At 36.2% G+C, this 19,859-nt stretch overlaps 1 protein-coding gene across 1 annotated transcript in view; it reads right to left on the reverse strand.

Moving 5' to 3' along the window:
* Nucleotides 1–10,010, reverse strand: part of L (zinc finger protein Lobe) — an 83,101-nt gene extending 73,091 nt beyond the window's left edge. Inside the window, exon 1 of the mRNA XM_017614591.1 lies at nt 9,825–10,010. Within this exon, the coding sequence (XP_017470080.1) occupies nt 9,825–9,927 (103 nt within the window). The 5' untranslated portion in view covers nt 9,928–10,010. The remainder of the gene's footprint in view (nt 1–9,824) is intronic.
* Nucleotides 10,011–19,859: the final 9,849 nt, after the last annotated feature.

Consider the following 19,859-nt stretch of genomic DNA (forward strand, 5'->3'; position numbering starts at 1 on the left):
ACAATAGTTGACAGGTTCACGCGTTGGCCCGAGGCATATGCATTAAAGGACATTTCAGCGGCAGTGGTTGCAAATAAATTTTTTAGAGAATATGTTTCACGTTTTGGGGTACCGTTAAAAATCACTACAGATCAGGGTACTCAGTTTATGTCAAAATTGTTTTCGGAACTAACAAAATTGCTTGGTAGTCATCACGTTACAACTTCTGCATATCATCCTCAAGGGAATGGTATGGTAGAACGGTTTCACAGGCAGTTAAAAGCTACGATAATGGCTAGAAATGGAATCAACAATTGGTATGATGAGCTGCCGATAATACTTCTTGGTTTACGATCGATGTATAAAGAAAGTATTTCAGCCACATCATCTGAGATGGTTTTTGGGCAACATTTACGCCTACCCGGTGAACTTGTTGTTCCATCTGAAGAAAAATTTTCCCCAATTGAAGTTTTAGGTAATTTACGGGAACATTTTAAAAATGTTAAATCAAATTTAAGGCATAATCAAAATTCTAATACTGGTGTATATATACCAAAGGATTTGGAGACTTGTAAATTTGTTTTTATGCGTGTTATTAATAAAAGATCATTGCACCAACCATACGAAGGACCTTATAAGGTTGTCAAAAAAAACAAAAAATATTTCAAACTTGAAGTGGATAATGAGGTTAAAACAATTCCGATAGACAGACTAAAACCAGCTATCATTGAAACAGAACTAATACCAGAAACAAACACTAATACAATGAATAACACAACATCAAATAAGAAACGAGTTAATTTTAATTTATATAACATTAATTCTCTAGAAGGGGGAGTATTGTAGGGTTTGTATTTATTGTACTGTGTTCATTTCAACTTTGTAATTTTGGAAATTTTTTGATTTATGTGATTTTTGTGGTTCGTCAATCAAATAGAAAATTTTTATTATTCAAACTTTTCTCGAATTGTTAATAACGTAAAATAAAATAAATTTTGTTAACTTGTAATAATTAAATTTATTTAAGAATAAATACCTTTTTAAAACCCTACAATAGTACTGATAAATTTGGTTTCATGCGAAGCATAATCAGCCTTAAGTTTTATAAACTTGTGTTACGTTTAAAAAGTTGTGCGAAGTTATGCGAAGTATGCATAATCAGACCTTAAGAGCTTGCGCAATGCGCAGGTCCGTTATTCTTTTCTCGCAAAATTGAGCGACAACAACTGCGAAAACAACAAGCAGCGGAAACAACAAGCAGCGGAAACAACAAGCAGCATAAAAAAAACATAAGATTGAAATGAAGTGAAGCGATTTCAAACCAATTGTAATCGATAGCTTATTCGAAAATACATTTACAGTTAATTTTAACCAAATTTTTACTCATACTTGTATGTCGAAAAAGCCACAAAATCGGATTTTTCACTGCGGTAAATTTTTGCGAAATTTTCTTTTCAACTCGCTATATCTCAGACGTTTGTGTATCGATTGATTTGCAATTTGTACACAATAAACTAGATACTATTCTAAAGAAGAGAAGTCTAACTGCACTTCTTAATATTCATTCAAAACAAAATTACGGATATTTACGGAATTAAGGAGGTGATTTTTACAAATGCAAAAGTTGTGTTTTGAAGTTTAAAATTTTGGGTTTGTTTTAATGCAGCATTAAAGACAAATATATACGGATAGTTTTGGGAAAGTTTCAGGTTTAGACAACAAGTAGCTCTAAAGTTATAACAATATTATGATGACACCCACGAGCGGTCGCTCGCCTCTAGATGACAAATACTTTTAGTGGGCACTTGTACAAGTAATTTTTTTGGAAGTAATATTAAGTGAAATGTTGAAATGCATGAATTTATCAGTGTTATATAACTATTACTAAACTTAATAGACATACTTACATACATACATACATACATACATAGTAAATATGCACGTAACTCCATACACAGTCAAAATAGTTATTCGTACAGTGATTGTTTCACAATATTCGCAATGTTTTTAATAATGATTATTCGGTCGTTTTTCACGAAAATATAGTTGATGTTTTAATAACCCATACGAATTAAATTTTAAAACTTTTTGCAAAACTTTAAAAATTTTACAAAATTTCATCTATATTTCACAATTTTGACTCACATTTTTTAGAGAAAAATTGCGTTGATTTTTGAAATTTTATTTTCTCAATGGTGTTGAACGTTTTCTTCCATGCAAAACTACATTTTGCTCATGAAAGCAGATGTGTAACACCCTTGAGAAACAAATTCTAAAAAATCAAAGGTAATTTAAAGCGACTTGATGCTTGCGATTTATTAACTGAATAAGCTACAACTCTGCATACAAAGTTTGTTCTAAAAACTTTCATTCAAAATTTTGATGAAAATTTGTATAATTTTTTAAAGTTTTGCAAAAAGTTTGAAAATTTCATTTATATGGTTTTTGTTAAAATATAGACAGAATTTTCGTGAAAAATTAACGAAAAATTAAAAACATTGGCGCGTATTCATAGTCCAGCAACTAAGTCGAAACTAACAAAGTTGCAACTTAAATTTAAGTACCAACTTANCTTTTAGTGGGCACTTGTACAAGTAATTTTTTTGGAAGTAATATTAAGTGAAATGTTGAAATGCATGAATTTATCAGTGTTATATAACTATTACTAAACTTAATAGACATACTTACATACATACATACATACATACATAGTAAATATGCACGTAACTCCATACACAGTCAAAATAGTTATTCGTACAGTGATTGTTTCACAATATTCGCAATGTTTTTAATAATGATTATTCGGTCGTTTTTCACGAAAATATAGTTGATGTTTTAATAACCCATACGAATTAAATTTTAAAACTTTTTGCAAAACTTTAAAAATTTTACAAAATTTCATCTATATTTCACAATTTTGACTCACATTTTTTAGAGAAAAATTGCGTTGATTTTTGAAATTTTATTTTCTCAATGGTGTTGAACGTTTNGTATTTTTTTTAAACAAACTATTTTGCTGAGAACTTATTTAAATTCCAAAAACCGAATGCCAAATTGCATTAAAGGAACCAACACTGAAGTGAGTGAAAATGAAAATAAAAGAGCACAAATTTCTATGTAAAGCAAAACTCTCTGGGTATCCTACGAGACATCTGCCGGTCATATGACGGTCAGTCTGAAAAGGCCTTGTAGGGAAGACAATCGTCGAAAATCCAGCGAGAATTATCACTCAAAATATCAGATAGTAAGAAAATATGATCCCAAATTCTCTCTCATGTAGAGAAACCTGCAATTTTCTGTACGAACGCAAATTTGCAAGTTTTTCTGCCAGCTAGTGTCCATGGTTGCATTTCAAACAAAAGAAATTTGTATAGAATTTTTAAAACTCTTTTAAAGGGGCAAAAAACAGGATCTACGTGTATATATCTTGTCAGTCCGACTTTCTTCAACATACGTTTCAATTTCTTTGTCGGGTTTACTACACAGTTTTTTTTTGCCGAGTACCTTTCAAATCGTCACTAAATTAATTAAGTAAACGAGTATTAACTTACATTTTTAATTTTAAAATCGCTCCAGTTTGTAAGTTTTTAAATTTAACGAACTTGTTTATTCAAATTATCGTCGACACACAATCATGATCACACAATCGTGATTTATTTAAATAAAACATGTGAAATTTAGTTTAAACATTTAATTTGATAAAAATACTTCGTCCTAGTTACGACTTAGTTGCAGCTGCAGCCGAAACTAAATTTTAAGTTGGTACTTAGCCAGAAAAGTCGAAACTAAGGCGACTATGAATAGCTTTAGTTGAATAGCTTTTAGTAGTTTTAGAATAGTTTCAACTTAGTTGAGTACTGAATATGACTATGAATATGCGCCATTGCGAATATTGTAAAACAATCACTGTACGAATAACTATTTTGACTATGTGTGTAATTACATATATGCATACATAGTATTTAGGTCTGTAGAGCTTTAATAAGTTATATTACACTGATAAATTTATGAATTTCAACATTTCACTTAATATTACTTCCAAAATTACTTGTACAAGTGCCCACTAAAAATGTTTGTCGTCTAGAGGCGAGCGACCGCTCGTGGGTGTCATCATAATATTGTTATAACTTTAGAGCTACTTGTTGTCTAAACCTGAAACTTTCCCAAAAATATCCGTATATATTTGTCTTTAATGCTGCATTAAAACAAAACAAAAATTTTAAACTTCATAACACAACTTTTGCATTTGTAAAAATCACCTCCTTACTTTTTATAAAAATGTTAAAATATCCGCCATTTCGTTTTAAATAAGTATTAAGAAGTGCAGTTAGACTAATCTTCTTCAGAATAGAATCTAGTTTATTGTGTACAAATTTCGAAATCAATCGAATCATAAACGTCTGATATATAGCGAGTTTAAATGCAAATTTCGCAAAAATTGGCCGCTCTGAAAAATCAAGTTTTGTGGCTTTTCGGCATGAAGGCGTGAAAGTAAAAAATTGCCCTGAGACGATATGCGCAGAGAGAGGCAATTTTTATTTCGCGGATTGCGCGACCTTCTATGTATAGATCTTGCAACACCATAATAACCATGGACGCTGCCCCTACGGCTCAACCTTCTGAAGTCGCTCGCTCTCAATCTTTGGCACAGCGGACTATTGTTCATAATAAAAAGGTAAAAAAGGAAACAGGGCTCGCAATGTTGTAATGGGAGTCAACTGTAGCACAGAACTGGATGTGGAGGATGGATTCATGTTTCCCCTTTCTATTCAAAAGTCTCCGAAGAAAATATTTTGTCTTACGTTGAGAAAAACGCGTACATAGATCGGAAGCATTTGGCTTGCTTTAAAATAGTAAAGAAAGACATTAAAGAGGATTAACTTCAAATTAGGAGTGTCCGAATCGTGTTTGGACAAGGTTTTGGATCCTGCGCTTTGGCCTGCTAATGTTAAAGTCCGACTGTTCGAATTTTTTCCACGGGAAGACCCCGTCAGAAACCTGACTTAGCCGCAAGTACTGAGACATCTGCAACATTCAAAAACTTGAAAATATTCTTCCAAAATATGGGTGACATGCGCACAAAGTCTGATGCCATTATTTTGGGTAGCGCGAATTCGGATTTTGACGTTTTTATGTTCGTAGAGACGTGGCTGAACAAAAACTTTTTTTATAACGAATGTTTTGATCCGAATTTATTTAATGTCTTTCGTAAAGATCGAGATGTTCTAAGTACTAGCTCTTCCTTGCGGGGTGGTGAACTAATCGTGATCCGGCGTAATCTTCATTCCTAGCAACTTTCGCTGGACAATGAAGACCCAATGCTTTACCAACTCTGTGTTTGTATAAAAGCCTCCCTCGGACTTGGATCTTTGCACGTAGTGGCGTCGTACATCCCACCTTATAGTAATTTTGACATTTATAAAGCTCATACGGATAATGTTGTTTCTTTAGTTCATAATCGATTGGCGAATAATAATCTTTGTATATTTGGTGACTTTAATTTACCAAACATCAACTGGTCTAGTAATTTTCCTAAGCTTGGTCTTAATCCAACGAATGTGACTACAGCGGTTGAATCTTGTTCAATAGATAATCTCCTAAGTCTAGGTTTAATTCAGTGTAATATTTTTGAAAATGATCTCCATAGACTCTTAGATCTGATATTTCTTAGCGATAATATAAATTATTATACTTATCTCTAAATATCAGTCACCACTTTCACGAAGTGATAAACAACATCTATCTTTAGTTTTAAAAGTGGAATTTTATGAATATTCTCGCATAAAGCCTGATGAAAAAATAAATTTTAATTACTCGTATTGTAATTACTCACAGCGAAATAACTCTTTAGTTGGGATTAACTGGGATGATTTGTTGTCTGGTGAAGACATTTCGACTTGTTATTCTAATTTTAAATCTAAACTGCTGGAGATATGCTTCTTAAATATTCCTCTTAAGAAAAGTTTGTCATAAAAAATACCTTGGCACACAAAAGAGCTTAAGAAGATTAAGAACTTAAGAAACAAATTTTGCAAAAGGTTCAAGCTTACTAGAAATCACTTATTCTTTATCAAACACCAACATTATTTAAAGGAATTTAATCGCTTGGATAAAACCCTTTATAATAATTACATTCGTAATGCGGAGTCAATCATTAAAAATAATACCAAATATTTCTGGAACTACAATAAATCGAAACGTTCGTGTTCTGGTATACCTGCGTCAGTCTTCTTGGGTGAAAAGTTTGCCGAGATTCCACCAGATGTTGCTAATTTATTCGCGGATTTCTTTAAGTCTAACTTTGTTCATGACGACCTTGATTCTTTGCAAAATTTTTCTTCGGATATTGATTCGAATCTCAATTTCGGTTCCTTAACGCTATCTACTGAAGATATTGCCAAGGGAATATTTGCACTTAAGCCCTCCTTACAGACGAATGTAGATGGTTTCCTGTTGAGTTATTGAAAAACTGTCCAGCCCTTATTCATCCTCTAAAAGTAGCTTTCAACAAGTCTCTAGCTTTAGGCAAGTTTATAGATGAATGGAAAATTACCTCAATTACCCCATGTTTCAAGAGTGGTAAAAAAAGATGATGTAAGAAATTATAGGCCCATCTCAAAACTCTCGACTGTGTCTAAATTATTCGAGTGTGTTGTCTATGACAAACTGTATTTCGCCTTTAAATTGTATATCTCTCTTAACCAACATGGATTTGTCTCCAATAGTTCCACAGTTTCGAACCTACCCGTATTCACTGAATATTGCATTGCTGCCTTCTCTGCTGGTCACAAGCAGCCGGATTCCAGCATTCGCTATTGCTAATTTTGATCGCTAAATATCTCCAAAAGAATAGCACGCGCGCCTAACAACATGCAACATCTAGTTACATGCCCCTCACAGTGTTGGCATTTTTGGTACAACTGTACTTTATTGATACGACTTCGTTTACAGTATACTTTCCTACTACACAGTAGTTTTTAGTACAATTTTTTGATGAATACTAAAAATATATGGCTCTGAAAATTCACAGCGTGAAATTTTGTTTTTCTCTTTTTGTTTTCGCCTTTTCGTATTTGTCTTTGCAAGTTTTGAAAATATTTAAAAATTACTTGAACGAACCATTATAATACAGCTAAGGTCTGCTATCAGCTTTACATTCCTATGCAAATTCTGAAAGAATATTTTCGATACTAAACTTTATTAAAACAAAATGTCGAAATCAGCTTCATATAGAAACAAAGCATTCGTTAATTAAAACAAGAGACAAATCACGGTGGACCTGAACCAACTGTAAATCGAAGGTCATAGCACATCATATTTGTTTGCTAATTGGGGTTAATTATGTTATGAATAACTTGTAAAAATTTTACAGCCCATAACTTATCGAGCCGTTTTTTGAAAAAACTCATTTTGAATGAAAATTATTCCTTTTCACGCACCCGCTCTAGATGACAAATTGAATCCTTACAGTTTATATTTATTTTGTAACGTAACTTGTACGATTTATATACAATCAAGTTAGTGTATGGTTCAAGTGTCTTAGCTTGTTTTATGCACAAAATGCCGATAAATTCAATTCAAACGAGACGATTGTGCGCGCACAACATTTGTTCTTTTTAAGTTTCGAATATAAGTATTCTTTATACTTGCAATAGTTTGTGTCAAGTATATCTACAAAACAATAACATGTTTGCCATTCCAAAAGACCATGCATGCAAGCAAGGGTCTAGGATTCTATAGCGAGCAAGCTGTAGAATCCCTACATTCTGACTTTAAAGCAACTGGGACAAATATAAAGTATTCGTCAAGCATCCGGAATATCCACCTAAATTACTGAGAGCAGTACAAGAATACAATGCTCAACATGTATAAACTACTGTTTAAAAAATTTAGAGGGTTGTATGTAAAAAACCAGGCTGCTCTCCTATTAGTTATCCAAAAATACATATATCTGATATATAAAAATAAGTGAACGTTTTTGGTGAGACCATATAACTTGAGAACGGCTTCACTGAATTCAACCAAATTTATGCGGCATATTCGGGCAGATATGCAGATGTTTTATGTGAGGTTTGCTTGAATTCGGAAAAGGGGGCGTGGCGTCTCTATTTTTTATATAAAAATTAGTGACTTAGCTTATAACTTGAGAACGGCTTCACTGAATTCAACCAAATTTATGCGGCATATTCGGGCAGATATGCAGATGTTTTATGTGAGGTTTGCTTGAATTCGGAAAAGGGGGCGTGGCGTCTCTATTTTTTATATAAAAATTAGTGACTTAGCTTATAACTTGAGAATGGCTTCACCGAATTCAACCAAATTTATATATAGCATATTCAGGCCATCATGCGGATATTTTATGTGGAGTTTGTCCAAACTTGGAAAAGGGGGCGTGGTTATGTATAAAAATAAGTACACGTTTTTGGTGTGAGCTTATAACTTGAGAATGGCTTCACCGAATTCAACCAAATTTATATATAGCATATTCAGGCCATCATGCGGATATTTTATGTGGAGTTTGTCCAAACTTGGAAAAGGGGGCGTGGTTATGTATAAAAATAAGTACACGTTTTTGGTGTGAGCTTATAACTTGAGAACGGCTTCACCGAATTCAACCAAATTTATATATAGCATATTCAGGCCATCATGCGGATATTTTATGTGGAGTTTGTCCAAACTTGGAAAAGGGGGCGTGGTTATGTATAAAAATAAGTACACGTTTTTGGTGTGAGCTTATAACTTGAGAACGGCTTCACCGAATTCAACCAAATTTATACGGCGTATTCAGGCTATCATGCAGATTGTTTGTGTGAAGTTTGCCCGAATTCGTAAAAGGGGGTGTGGCACCTCCCATTCTAACTAAAATTTTTATATTGTATATCTCTTGAAATATTTGTGGTGGAGTACTGGAAATTGGTATAGAGGTATATCAAATAATTCCATACTCATGGAGAAAAATGGGCGGTATTGGAAAAGAGGGCGTGGCACCTCCCATCTTATATATAAAAAATAAGTGCAAGATTTCAACCAAATTTATACGGCATAGTCGGGCTATTATGCAGATGGTTTGTGTTATGTTTTATGTGGAAATTGTCCAAACTTGGAAAAGGGGGCGTGGCATATGTATCTTATGTATAAAAATAAGTACACGTTTTTGGTGTGAGCTTATAACTTGAGAACGGCTTCACCGAATTCATCCAAATTTATACGGCGTATTCAGGCTATCATGCAGATGGTTTATGTGAATTTTGCCCGAATTCGTAAAAGGGGGCGTGGCACCACCCATACTAACAAAAATTTTCATCTGGTATATCTCTTGAAATATTTGTGGTAGATTACTGGAAATCGGTATAGAGACATATGAAATAATTACATACTCATGGAGAAAAATGTGCGGTATTGGAAAAAGGGGCGTGGCACCTCCCATCTTAAATAAAAAAATAAGTGCACGAATTCTACTAAATTTAAACGGTATATTCGGACTATGATGCAGATGGGTTATGCAACGTGTGCCCGTATTCGGTCCAGCGGTTCATGATATATGACAGTTTATGTCTGTCACATGTACCACGTATATGGTACAACAGCAGATACATGAAACATCGAAAACATAGCGAAAAATTGTTGCTATGATGTGCTGTGGATGTGATGTGATGTTCTTCACCTTGGCTTTCCATCAGAGTGTGAGATTAAAATAAAAATGTTTACATTAAAAAATCGCATTTTTTATTTTTTATTTTTTTTTATTAACTTCATCATGTTTGATTTTAATTTTTTTTCAACCCGAATAGTTGCCATAACAACTGTTTTGAAAAAAAAAAACAAATTATTTGATAAATATTTACCCGTAGTTTCAATCTCCTTTGTCGCCTGAATTTTTTCTATTAAGTTTTCAAGTCTTGTACTTGGTCCTCGGTACAGCATCTTTACAGCCATGGTTGCAAACATATAGGAATGGTTCTTAAATTTTTTTAATAATTGATACTAGTAGTTACACACAAGGATTTTTTTCAAATTGTTAAATGATGTATTGATTTTTACATATCAAACTTCATTTGAATATTTAACATGATAGGCATATTTTTAATTTCACAATTTCCCCTTAAGTCTGAATGTCTCATTTCCACAGGCACTAAAAGTAGACTGAAATGAGGTACACTACTGTCTTAAATGTACAACGAAGCAAAGGGCATTTGAAGTTAAGTACGTATCTATAAACATACAAATGTAGTTGGTATAGTCAAACTGTGTAATGTTCTAAGTAGTGTATGTGCGCACATACATACATATATACTTATGTATCTTATGTAGTGGGTTCACTTTTCAATTATATTATAAAAGGTATCACAATTGATAAATTTTTTCCTCGAGCTTTTATTTAGGAAACGTAAATTCAACAACGCACTCGCGTCTGTAAGCACGTTTCAAACATTTGCGGATGTTTAGGATATACGAAAATAAAAACCGTCACCAAAATACAACCGTTTTAGAAGAGAGTTAACCTTCAACTGATGAGTTTGGTGGCGTTACTGCTTTGCCGCAGTCGAAAGCGCGTTGGGATTGGGAGCACAATTGAATCAGCAACACTCACCTCGTGTTTGCTGTGGTAAATAAACTAAAGGAAGAAGAAAAAACGTGCTGGCACTATTGGTATGCACTAACGAACCCGACGAGAACCGGAATCAACAAATGTGGCCGCACCATAGCGTTCAGTTGGTCGTTCGCAAGGTAGGGCGCGATATGGAACACGACTTCACCTCGTATTAAAAAGAAGGCGAACGAATACAAATAGGATGTAAGGGCGGTGATGGGAGTGCCAGACACTGTTAAATGGCGCTAGCGCCCACACACGTTTGTAGTAGGCGTCGTCAGAAGTCTGTGTCAATGTATTGTTTTTACATCGTCAAATATCTAACAGCGGCACTTCGGGAAATCACGGTGTTGGTTCTTGCACTGGCTTGCACGACATCATTGGTGTGTTCATTCGTGGATGTTCCCCTTTGCCAGCAATTGCTATGTACTGTAAATAAGTAAGAGAAAGAGAGGGAGATACCGATTCGGTTCATAATTTCATGTACATAAATATGTATACTGATTGTCAAAGGTATGCAATTGAACAAATGAATTTGTACTGTGTAGGCCTGGGTAACGGCGCAAATTTTTTGGCGCTGACACACTACCTTCAGCGCCATTGTCGGAATCAGCACAGTGTGTTGGAGCAATGGCGCCTCTTCAGGATAAAGCTCATTTCCTTTATTGCTGCACGCTGCACTAAAGTGAATTAATACAAGGTTATAGTTATATCTACGGTGACCATCCGTCCTGTATTATACGGGACAGTCCTCTTTTTTGACCAATTGTCCTGGTAATTAATTAATTTTATACGGGACGCTAAATGTTCTGTATTTCTTTTAATGTCCTGTATTTGTCCCGTATTCGATGTTCGTTAATTCGACGCCTTAACAGCTCATTAAAATGGCATGCCTATGAACCTGTTTTAAATAATATTGGTATATGATCGCAACTTTCTCCATTATCAGTTATTATTTTTCAATCTGGAAGCCTTTGGCTCGAAGTGAGGAATACATACAGTGACCAAAATATAAATTAGGACTATACACTTTAGCGAAGTTTGCCTATTTTTTTTGTTTATTATTTTTTTATGAAAGTAAAGCCTCTTTCCTAATAAAAACCAAATAAATCCAAATATCCGACTTTGTGCAAAAACAATGAAAATTAATTCTGCAAAGTTGCACCAAAATATCGCACTTTTTAATCAGAAAATTTAGAAAAAATTTGCTTGCAGTTTTGTATCTCATTAAAATGAGTACAATAAAGTGCGACGTGCTACTCATTTGCTTCCCTATAAAAAAATTTTCGAACATACTTCCTTGGGATGAAAAAAAATGCGTAGCACCAAACAAAAAAAAAAACGTTGCCAAAAATTAACGATTAGTCCCAGCTACTTCAAACTTGTACTTTATTATACTAAAATTTAACGATTTTTTTGTAAAAACTGTTGTGGGGTAAAAATCTCGAGAAACGTATCCTACACATGTGTGATGCTACTACAGTGGTGCTGTTTTAAGGCTAATACATCTAGGATCGTTTAAAATGGTTTTAAGATCTTTTAGCATTTGTGGAAAAAATTCGCAAAATTATTTTTGTCCCGTATTCGGCTCCCATAAATATGGTCACCATAGTTATATCGGTTGAGAAAAAACTCAAGTATACCCAAGTTCAAAACCCAAAAATACAACAAACCAATCATTTTCACATTCAGAAGAAAGCGACGAATTCTAGCAACACCAACTTGTATAAATTCGCCTTGTGCTGCACATTTTACAAGAGACACTTCTATTTCGGGTGTTCTTTGCTGGTTCTTTGCGACACCCGGTGTTGAACTAAGCTGAATTAATACAAGGTGGTATCGGTTGGGCAAAACCAATTCAAATATACCCAAGTTCAAAACCCAAAAATACAACAAACACATAATTTTCACATTCAGAAGGACCGCGGGTAATTTTAACAACACCACCTTGTAAAAATTCGCCTTGTGCGGCACATTTTACAAGTGACACTTCGCTGTGTTCTTTGCGCCGCCCGGTGTTGTCCGTGTTCGGGTGTTGATGGCGTCATTGCGTCACTGAGTTGTGACAATCGGTATCGGCGCCAGTAACTCAGCTCTCGGTATCAGCGCAATGGCGCGGCGCCGCACTGTGTTACCCACGGCTACTAACCATTGAACTTACAATACCTAGACTTCTGTGTCTCTCAAACGCTCATCTTTGCTACTATCGTACTAAAAGCGTACACTGTGAGTTTTTCTTGTACATACAAATTGTTACTACATACTTCGCGATGCAATGTATTCATCCTGATGTTTTGAAAAATTTAACATTAAAAACGACTTAGAGCGTTGCGTTGAGTGTTGGTTGTGTGATGACTTAGCTCACGTAAAATGTGCTGGTATCAATGGTAGGGTGGCCGATATCATAACCGATAACAAAGGTGCTCGTTGGTCTTGCCCCAAGTGCAGATCAACCGAAGTTGAGCTTTATAAAATGTTTAGGAGAGCCAGAAGTGGCTTCCAGGAGTTGGGTAAGGAGTTAAAACTTCTAAACGAAAAGTTTAGGCGCTATGAAGATGCATTTAAAGACTTTAAGTGCATTGAATCTTCATCCTCTCCATCACCCAAGCTTAAACAAGCTTCAAAAAAGCGGAAGTATGGAGGAGACAGCATTGTTCCTAATCCCATTGCTTTAGGCATTGACACTCCGCCCATTGATTCTTTGCCTACTCCCGGCTTGAATAAGGAATTAATAAGTTTTAATTCTCCGTGTGTTGAGTTATCTCAAGCTGCATCTTCCTCAGGTGTCACTACAAGGGCTGCAGCAAAAACGACAACTGTGTCTGAACCTACATCTCAAAGTGGAACTTCCCCGTTACCGAAAGAATTAATCGTAGTTCCTGCGAATAAATCTGTGCTTGTTTCGCGCTTTTCTAGCTACTGATCTACTGAGCTGTACTTAAAGTCTTTTGATTTAAATTATGAAATTTTGGTTTTTACTGAAACTTGGCTAAAACCGAATGTGTTTAATAGTGAAATATTGTGTAGTAAGTATGAAATATTTAGAAATGATCGCTTAGATAGAAAAGGCGGGGGTGTTTTAATAGCTGTTCAGACCGACTTTTCCTCTGAAAAAGTTGTGTTCACAGGTTCAGATGATGTTGAATTCCTCTGTGTTAGAATACGGTGCCCCTCAAGTAGTGTTTTTCTTGTTGCAATTTATATTCCACCAAACTCTAACCCTTCGGTTTACTTCAAACATTCTTCATTATTGCTCTCTTTATTTGCCATGGTCAAGCCCTCCGATTCGATTGTTGTGTTGGGTGATTTCAATCTAGCGTGTGTTTCCTGGGATTCGGTGGATGGAATTCTGGTGCCAAATTCTTCTCGGGATGTACTTAACCAATTTCTTAACGAACTTTCCGATCTTGGTCTATATCAGATTAATTCAGTTATCAACAACTTAGGTAAATGTCTTTTGATCCTTTAGTGATACCTGTAGACCCTTATCACCCAACATTTGAGTTGTCCTTGGCACCATCCTACGATTCATGTTATTGTCCTGAAAATAGAGAGCCGAAAGGTCGGCGATATTCTTTCAAATACGCTAACTACGACAAGCTTAAAATAGTTATATCTGAAATAATCTGGCCTGAGTACGATGGGGATGTTGAGAACAGTGCCTTACACTTTAGTAAAATCTTGAATAATATATTCAGTAAACTCATTCCTCTTGTTAAAGAAAATACCGGACCTCGCAACTCGTTGTGGTTTAACTCGAACTAAAGCATTTAAAAAATCAGAAAACTAAATCATTTAAACTTTATAAAAAATCAGGCCTGTCTTCTCACTACGCCGCGTACTCCATCCTTCGTCATAAATACAATGCCTTAAACAGAAAATGTTACAGGAATTACATTAATAAAACTCAACCACTGTTGATGATGACGCACACAAATTTAAAAAAATAAATGCTTATAATATGTTTCAGTATAAACACAAATTATTCAAATGTTTTATTTGAATGATTTTTCGACATAAATTAAAAAAAAAGCAGCCAACGTTTGACATACACCTTGCGGCTAAGTTGCCGCGACGCGCCCTCTTGTGCAGCTTTTAAAGCGCGCCCTCCGAAGGGTTAAACTGAGTCAAATCGTTTACTCATATTACGGCAGCCATTCATTGGAGCCATTTCAAGGTAATATTTCCTTACAATAATATACTTTTTTCCTAGCATTAAGGAATGTTTTTTCTGAGTGTAAGGCGGAACAAGCGCTTTGCCAGACTGTCTCTAAATTTTGGTGCAGGGATAGTACATTTTTGCATATTTTTTTAAAGCTTTCACATGAGCAGGATGAGTAACATTGATGACAGCGCAACTAGCAACATATGAGTTTCAACCGTCCAGTTCTGCATCCCTTTTGCAGTAGTTCAGAGACAGTTCTGAAATTTGCAGGGCGAAACTAGCGCTTTGCCAGACTGTCTCTAAATTTTGCTGCAGGGCACATAAGTACGCATACATATGTATGTATGTACAGTAGCATGTACATGCGAGGATGCACACGCTGGCGCAGAAGTGTACATATGTAGAGACTTATGTACTTATGCGTATACCTGCTTTGTCGATCGGGCGAGCTTAACACGAAAAATACTAAATATTAGTAATAGAATATTACATATGACTTACGTACAAATGGTCCTGCTCCACCGATGAAAGGCCTTCTAGCGTTGTTATTGTGGGATCCCAATTAAGGAATGTATTTTTAAGCTCCTTCACAAATTTATTATTTTAGTTTTTCGCGTTTATATTTTAATTCTTGTGATAATTTTCTTTAATGCATAGAGTCAGAAACAATCAGCACGAATCGGAATACATATATTTATAATAAAAGCCTATAACAAAGGAGCAACTACATTGTAAAACATGAAATATTTACAGCATACATAGATAGAGGAGCTCCATATATAAAAATCATATCCAAACAATCAGATTTATGGAAGATATACTTTATATAGCACCAATCCAAATGATTTTGAGTGCTGTGTGATCGGTATGTAAACCGGTAACACAATTTAATGGGTTTAACTTTCTACATAGAGGAGATATATCGGAAAAACTGGTATCTGAACAATCACTGGTATAGAAGATAAAGCTTATACAGCATAGCTTTTAACGATTTGTCAGCATTCCCAAGACAGCCGATTCTACGTACCGGAATGACTTGGGTTTTACCCGACCAAGGGCTGTTGTTTCGGCGATCTAACCCCGTTTAGGTCGGCGAAATATCTCAGATGTTGTTCGTCCATAGGGCTGCATCTGCTACGTATTCTTCTGCTCAGGGCTGGCGTCGAGTCCAACACTAGGCCAGAAACTTACACCTGCTGTGTATGTCAGAGACGACTACACCAGAACTCCACCTCAATCGAGTGCAATACTTGCAACGGGTGAGTCACCTCAGAGTCTGCTCAGGCCCTCGGACACATCGTCAGTGGACCACTTCATTTGTGGCCCTTGCTGTTCGAACAGCGCTGCCTCCACGGCAAACCCTGGTCCCCGGAGCAGCTCAACATAAACACCACAGCGCAACAATACAACACAATAGACAGAACCATAACAGACCACACAACCGCACCGCTACTCACACGCCGCCGCCAAAATCTCCTGGTTCCTCCTACAATCTGCGCGGTGTGTCAGATCAGGATATTCCGTAATGCGACATCAATCAAGGGCAACACCTGCTCTGGTTGGTGCCACTTTAGAGCATGTTCAGGTCTGCCCATCAGGTGAGATTTGACGGGGAAATTCGAGGGCCGTGTTGCGGTGGACAATCGCGTACTCCAGCTGCGGCACCACCCACTACCACCACAGGGCGACAAGTCCCACAGCAGCGCACACAGCCTATGCCGTTAGGCAACACACATCTCTCACCCCCTGCATTACAACACGTCTCCCGAACCACACGAAGCTCCTTCAATTTAACTGTAACGGACTTCAGATCAAGATCGAGGAGATAACCGTCTTCATGGGAAGGCATGGAACATTGAGAGCTGCGGTCCAAGAGACGGAGTTGCACAGCAACATTGTTGAATTGCGCCGGATACAATGTGCACCGTCGAGATCGCGAGCGAGATAATGGTGGTGGCCTAGTGTTCATCACGCACCACACCCCAGGGACACAATCCTAGAATATCAGGGCATTGCTATCCGGTCAGGCGATGGCAAGCTCAAAATATTTAACGTTTATATACCCCCTGTCACCAGCTGCTCGACAGGACATTTCCCTGAAATAGGTGCGCTTCTCAGAGGTGAAAACCGTATGGTAATTGGCGACTTTAATGCGCACCACGATCTTTGGGTCTCAAGCATGTCAAATCATCGTAGGGGAATACATTTGGCTGATCAGATAGACGATTCGACATTCTGCACAATAAACGACGACGCTCCCACCAGGATTATGGGCTGCAGCTCGCCAGACATAACAATAGTCAGCACTGGTTTGATAAACAGCGTATCATGGCGACCTATGCTGACCTTGGCATCAGACCATCTACCCATAGTCAACTCGATCGATAAACCTACCGACTTTGTTTCCGCGTAACACCGGACCTATATCAACTTTACCAAAGCTGATTGGAAAGGGATTCGCGGAATTTACTGAAAACACCTTCTCTGCCCTCCCCACACCAACTGACGTCCACCTAGGATGTCACTGCTGCTGCAGCTCGGGACGTTACCGACTCCCTGTTATATGCATGGAGTCGAAGACGTCGATAATGATGTTTAACTGCAGATTAGTATTAACCAGACATTGAGTAACCGGCCCTTAGAGCCATTTCAACAACATTAGTGTTGACATTCTGCCCATTTACACATTCGCATTAGCAAAACATTCGTATCATTTGATGCGAATGCGAATGTCGAATGCGAATGTGTAAAATGATGCGAATCATTCGCATAACGAATGCGAATGGATGTTAATTTTTCGGCTTTTTCCGATCCCTGGATATTCGGGATGGCGTTGTCACAATCCCGGGATCCCGGATTACTTCTCAACAACTTGAATCGAAAAAATTGCTTCTATATTGTTTGGGAAGCTCTCCTACCAAGAAATAAATAATAATAAATTGGTTTGAAACCTACTTTTTTATTTAAAGAGGCGTTTTTATTTTTTCTCTCTGACCGCAGGATTTATTTTGAAGGACTTTGTGATTTCAAAGATATTATTAATTCCAAAAATTGTTAAAAAAATTCAATGCAATGTAGAATAAAACAAGTAAGAAAGTCTAAGTTCGGGCGGAGCCGAACATTAAATACCCGGCGCAAGTATTAAATATATGTTTTTCACCTTTCCGAAAGCTACCGCTACATTCGAAATATTGAAGTTTCAAGCAGTTCTGGAATTTACCGTTATATGGAAAGCGGCTTCAATTTTAGTCTGATTTCAACAATTTTCAACGTTTTGCTTTTATGTCGCAAACACAATAACCATACCGAGTTTGGTACAGATTGCTAGAACGGTTACCGAGATACATATATGTGATGATAAGTGGGCGGTGCCACGCCCATTTTCTAAAATTTGATCATAAACCTATTCCTTGGTAAAGAATTGTTGCAGGCGTCAATTTTGAATAAATTAGCTTTAATATTTACTGGTTTATTGAAGATTTCGTATTTCTCCAAATTACCGTTATATGGGATGTGGGCGTGGTTATCGTCCGATTTTAAAAATTTTCGACCATTTGGTATGCTGTACCATGGCCAATAACTGTGCCAAGTTTGGAAGAAATTGGTGCGGCGGTTACCAAGATATACACATGTAACCATAAGTCGGCGTGGCTACGCCCATTTTCCAAAATTTTATTATATTCTTATTTGTCGTCTAAAAGTTATTGTAAATATCAATTTTGAGTGAATAATCTTCAGTAGTTACTAAAATATCGCAGTTTTCGTATTTCTGAAAATTACCGTTATATGGGAGGTAGGCGTGGTTATTGTCCGATTTTGCCCATTTTCAATACCATCCGTCCTACGCCCGAAAGAAGTACACGTACCAAGTTTCGTTAAGATATCTTAATTTTTACTCGAGTTATCGTGTGCACAGACGGACGGACAGACGGACGGACGGACGGACAGACAGTCACCGCTTAATCGATTTCTCTTTTCATCCTGATCATTTATGTATACATTTGTCTATATCTATCTCGATTCGTTTTGCCTGTTACAAACAACCGTTATGTGAACAAAGTTATAATACCCTTGTGCACAAGTGCGCTCGGGTATAAATATGGGTAAAAAAGCAATAGGAAATTTCATTAGGATTTAGAAATTTAAATTTTTTCGATTCACAAGGAAGAATAGGTAATTTTTAAGCTGACAAAGTTAGAAGAACGAAACTCCATTTTCTAAAATTTGATCATAAACCTATTCCTTGGTGAAGAATTGTTGCAGGCGTCAATTTTGAATAAATTAGCTTTAATATTTACTGGTTTATCGAAGATTTCGTATTTCTCCAAATTACCGTTATATGGGATGTGGGCGTGGTTATCGTCCGATTTAAAAAATTTTCGGCCATTTGGTATGTTGCACCAAACCCAAGAACTGTGCCAAGTTTGGAAGAAATCGGTGCAGCGGCTACCAAGGTATACACATGTAACCATAAGTGGGCGTGGCCTCGCCCATTATCCAAACATTTATAATATTCTTATTTTTCGTCTAAAAGTTATTGTAAATATCAAATTTAAGTGAATAATCTTCAGTAGTTGATGCTTGCAACAATTCTTTACGAAAAAATAAGTTTATGATAAAATTTTAGAAACTGGGCGTGGCACTATATGGCTTATGATCACGTATATGTATATGTCGGTAACCGTTATACCAATTTGTACCAAACTCAGTATGGTTATTCTGCTATCCACACAATGGCATAACGTTGAAAATTATTGAAATCTGACTAAAATTACGGCCGCTTTTCATATAACGGTCAATTTCAGAAATAATGATAATTTAGAGAAATACGAAATACTCGATAAATCAATAAATACTAAAGCTAATTTATTCAAAATTGACGCTTCCAACAATTCTTTAAAGAAATGCATTTTTGGTAAAATTTTGGAAAATGGGCGTGGCACCGCTCATTTATGATCAGATATATGTATCTCGGTAACCGTCGTACCAATTTGTACCAAACTCGGTATGGTTATAGTGCTATCCACACAAAAGCATAACGTTGAAAATTATTGAAATCGGACAAAAATTATGGCCGCTTTTCATATAACGGTAAATTTCAGAAATGCTTGAAGCTTCAATATT

This window comes from Rhagoletis zephyria, unplaced genomic scaffold (genome assembly GCF_001687245.7).
Source record: "Rhagoletis zephyria isolate East Lansing unplaced genomic scaffold, Rhagoletis_zephyria_1.1 Rzeph_scaffold_00860, whole genome shotgun sequence".
Lineage (NCBI taxonomy): Eukaryota > Metazoa > Arthropoda > Insecta > Diptera > Tephritidae > Rhagoletis > Rhagoletis zephyria.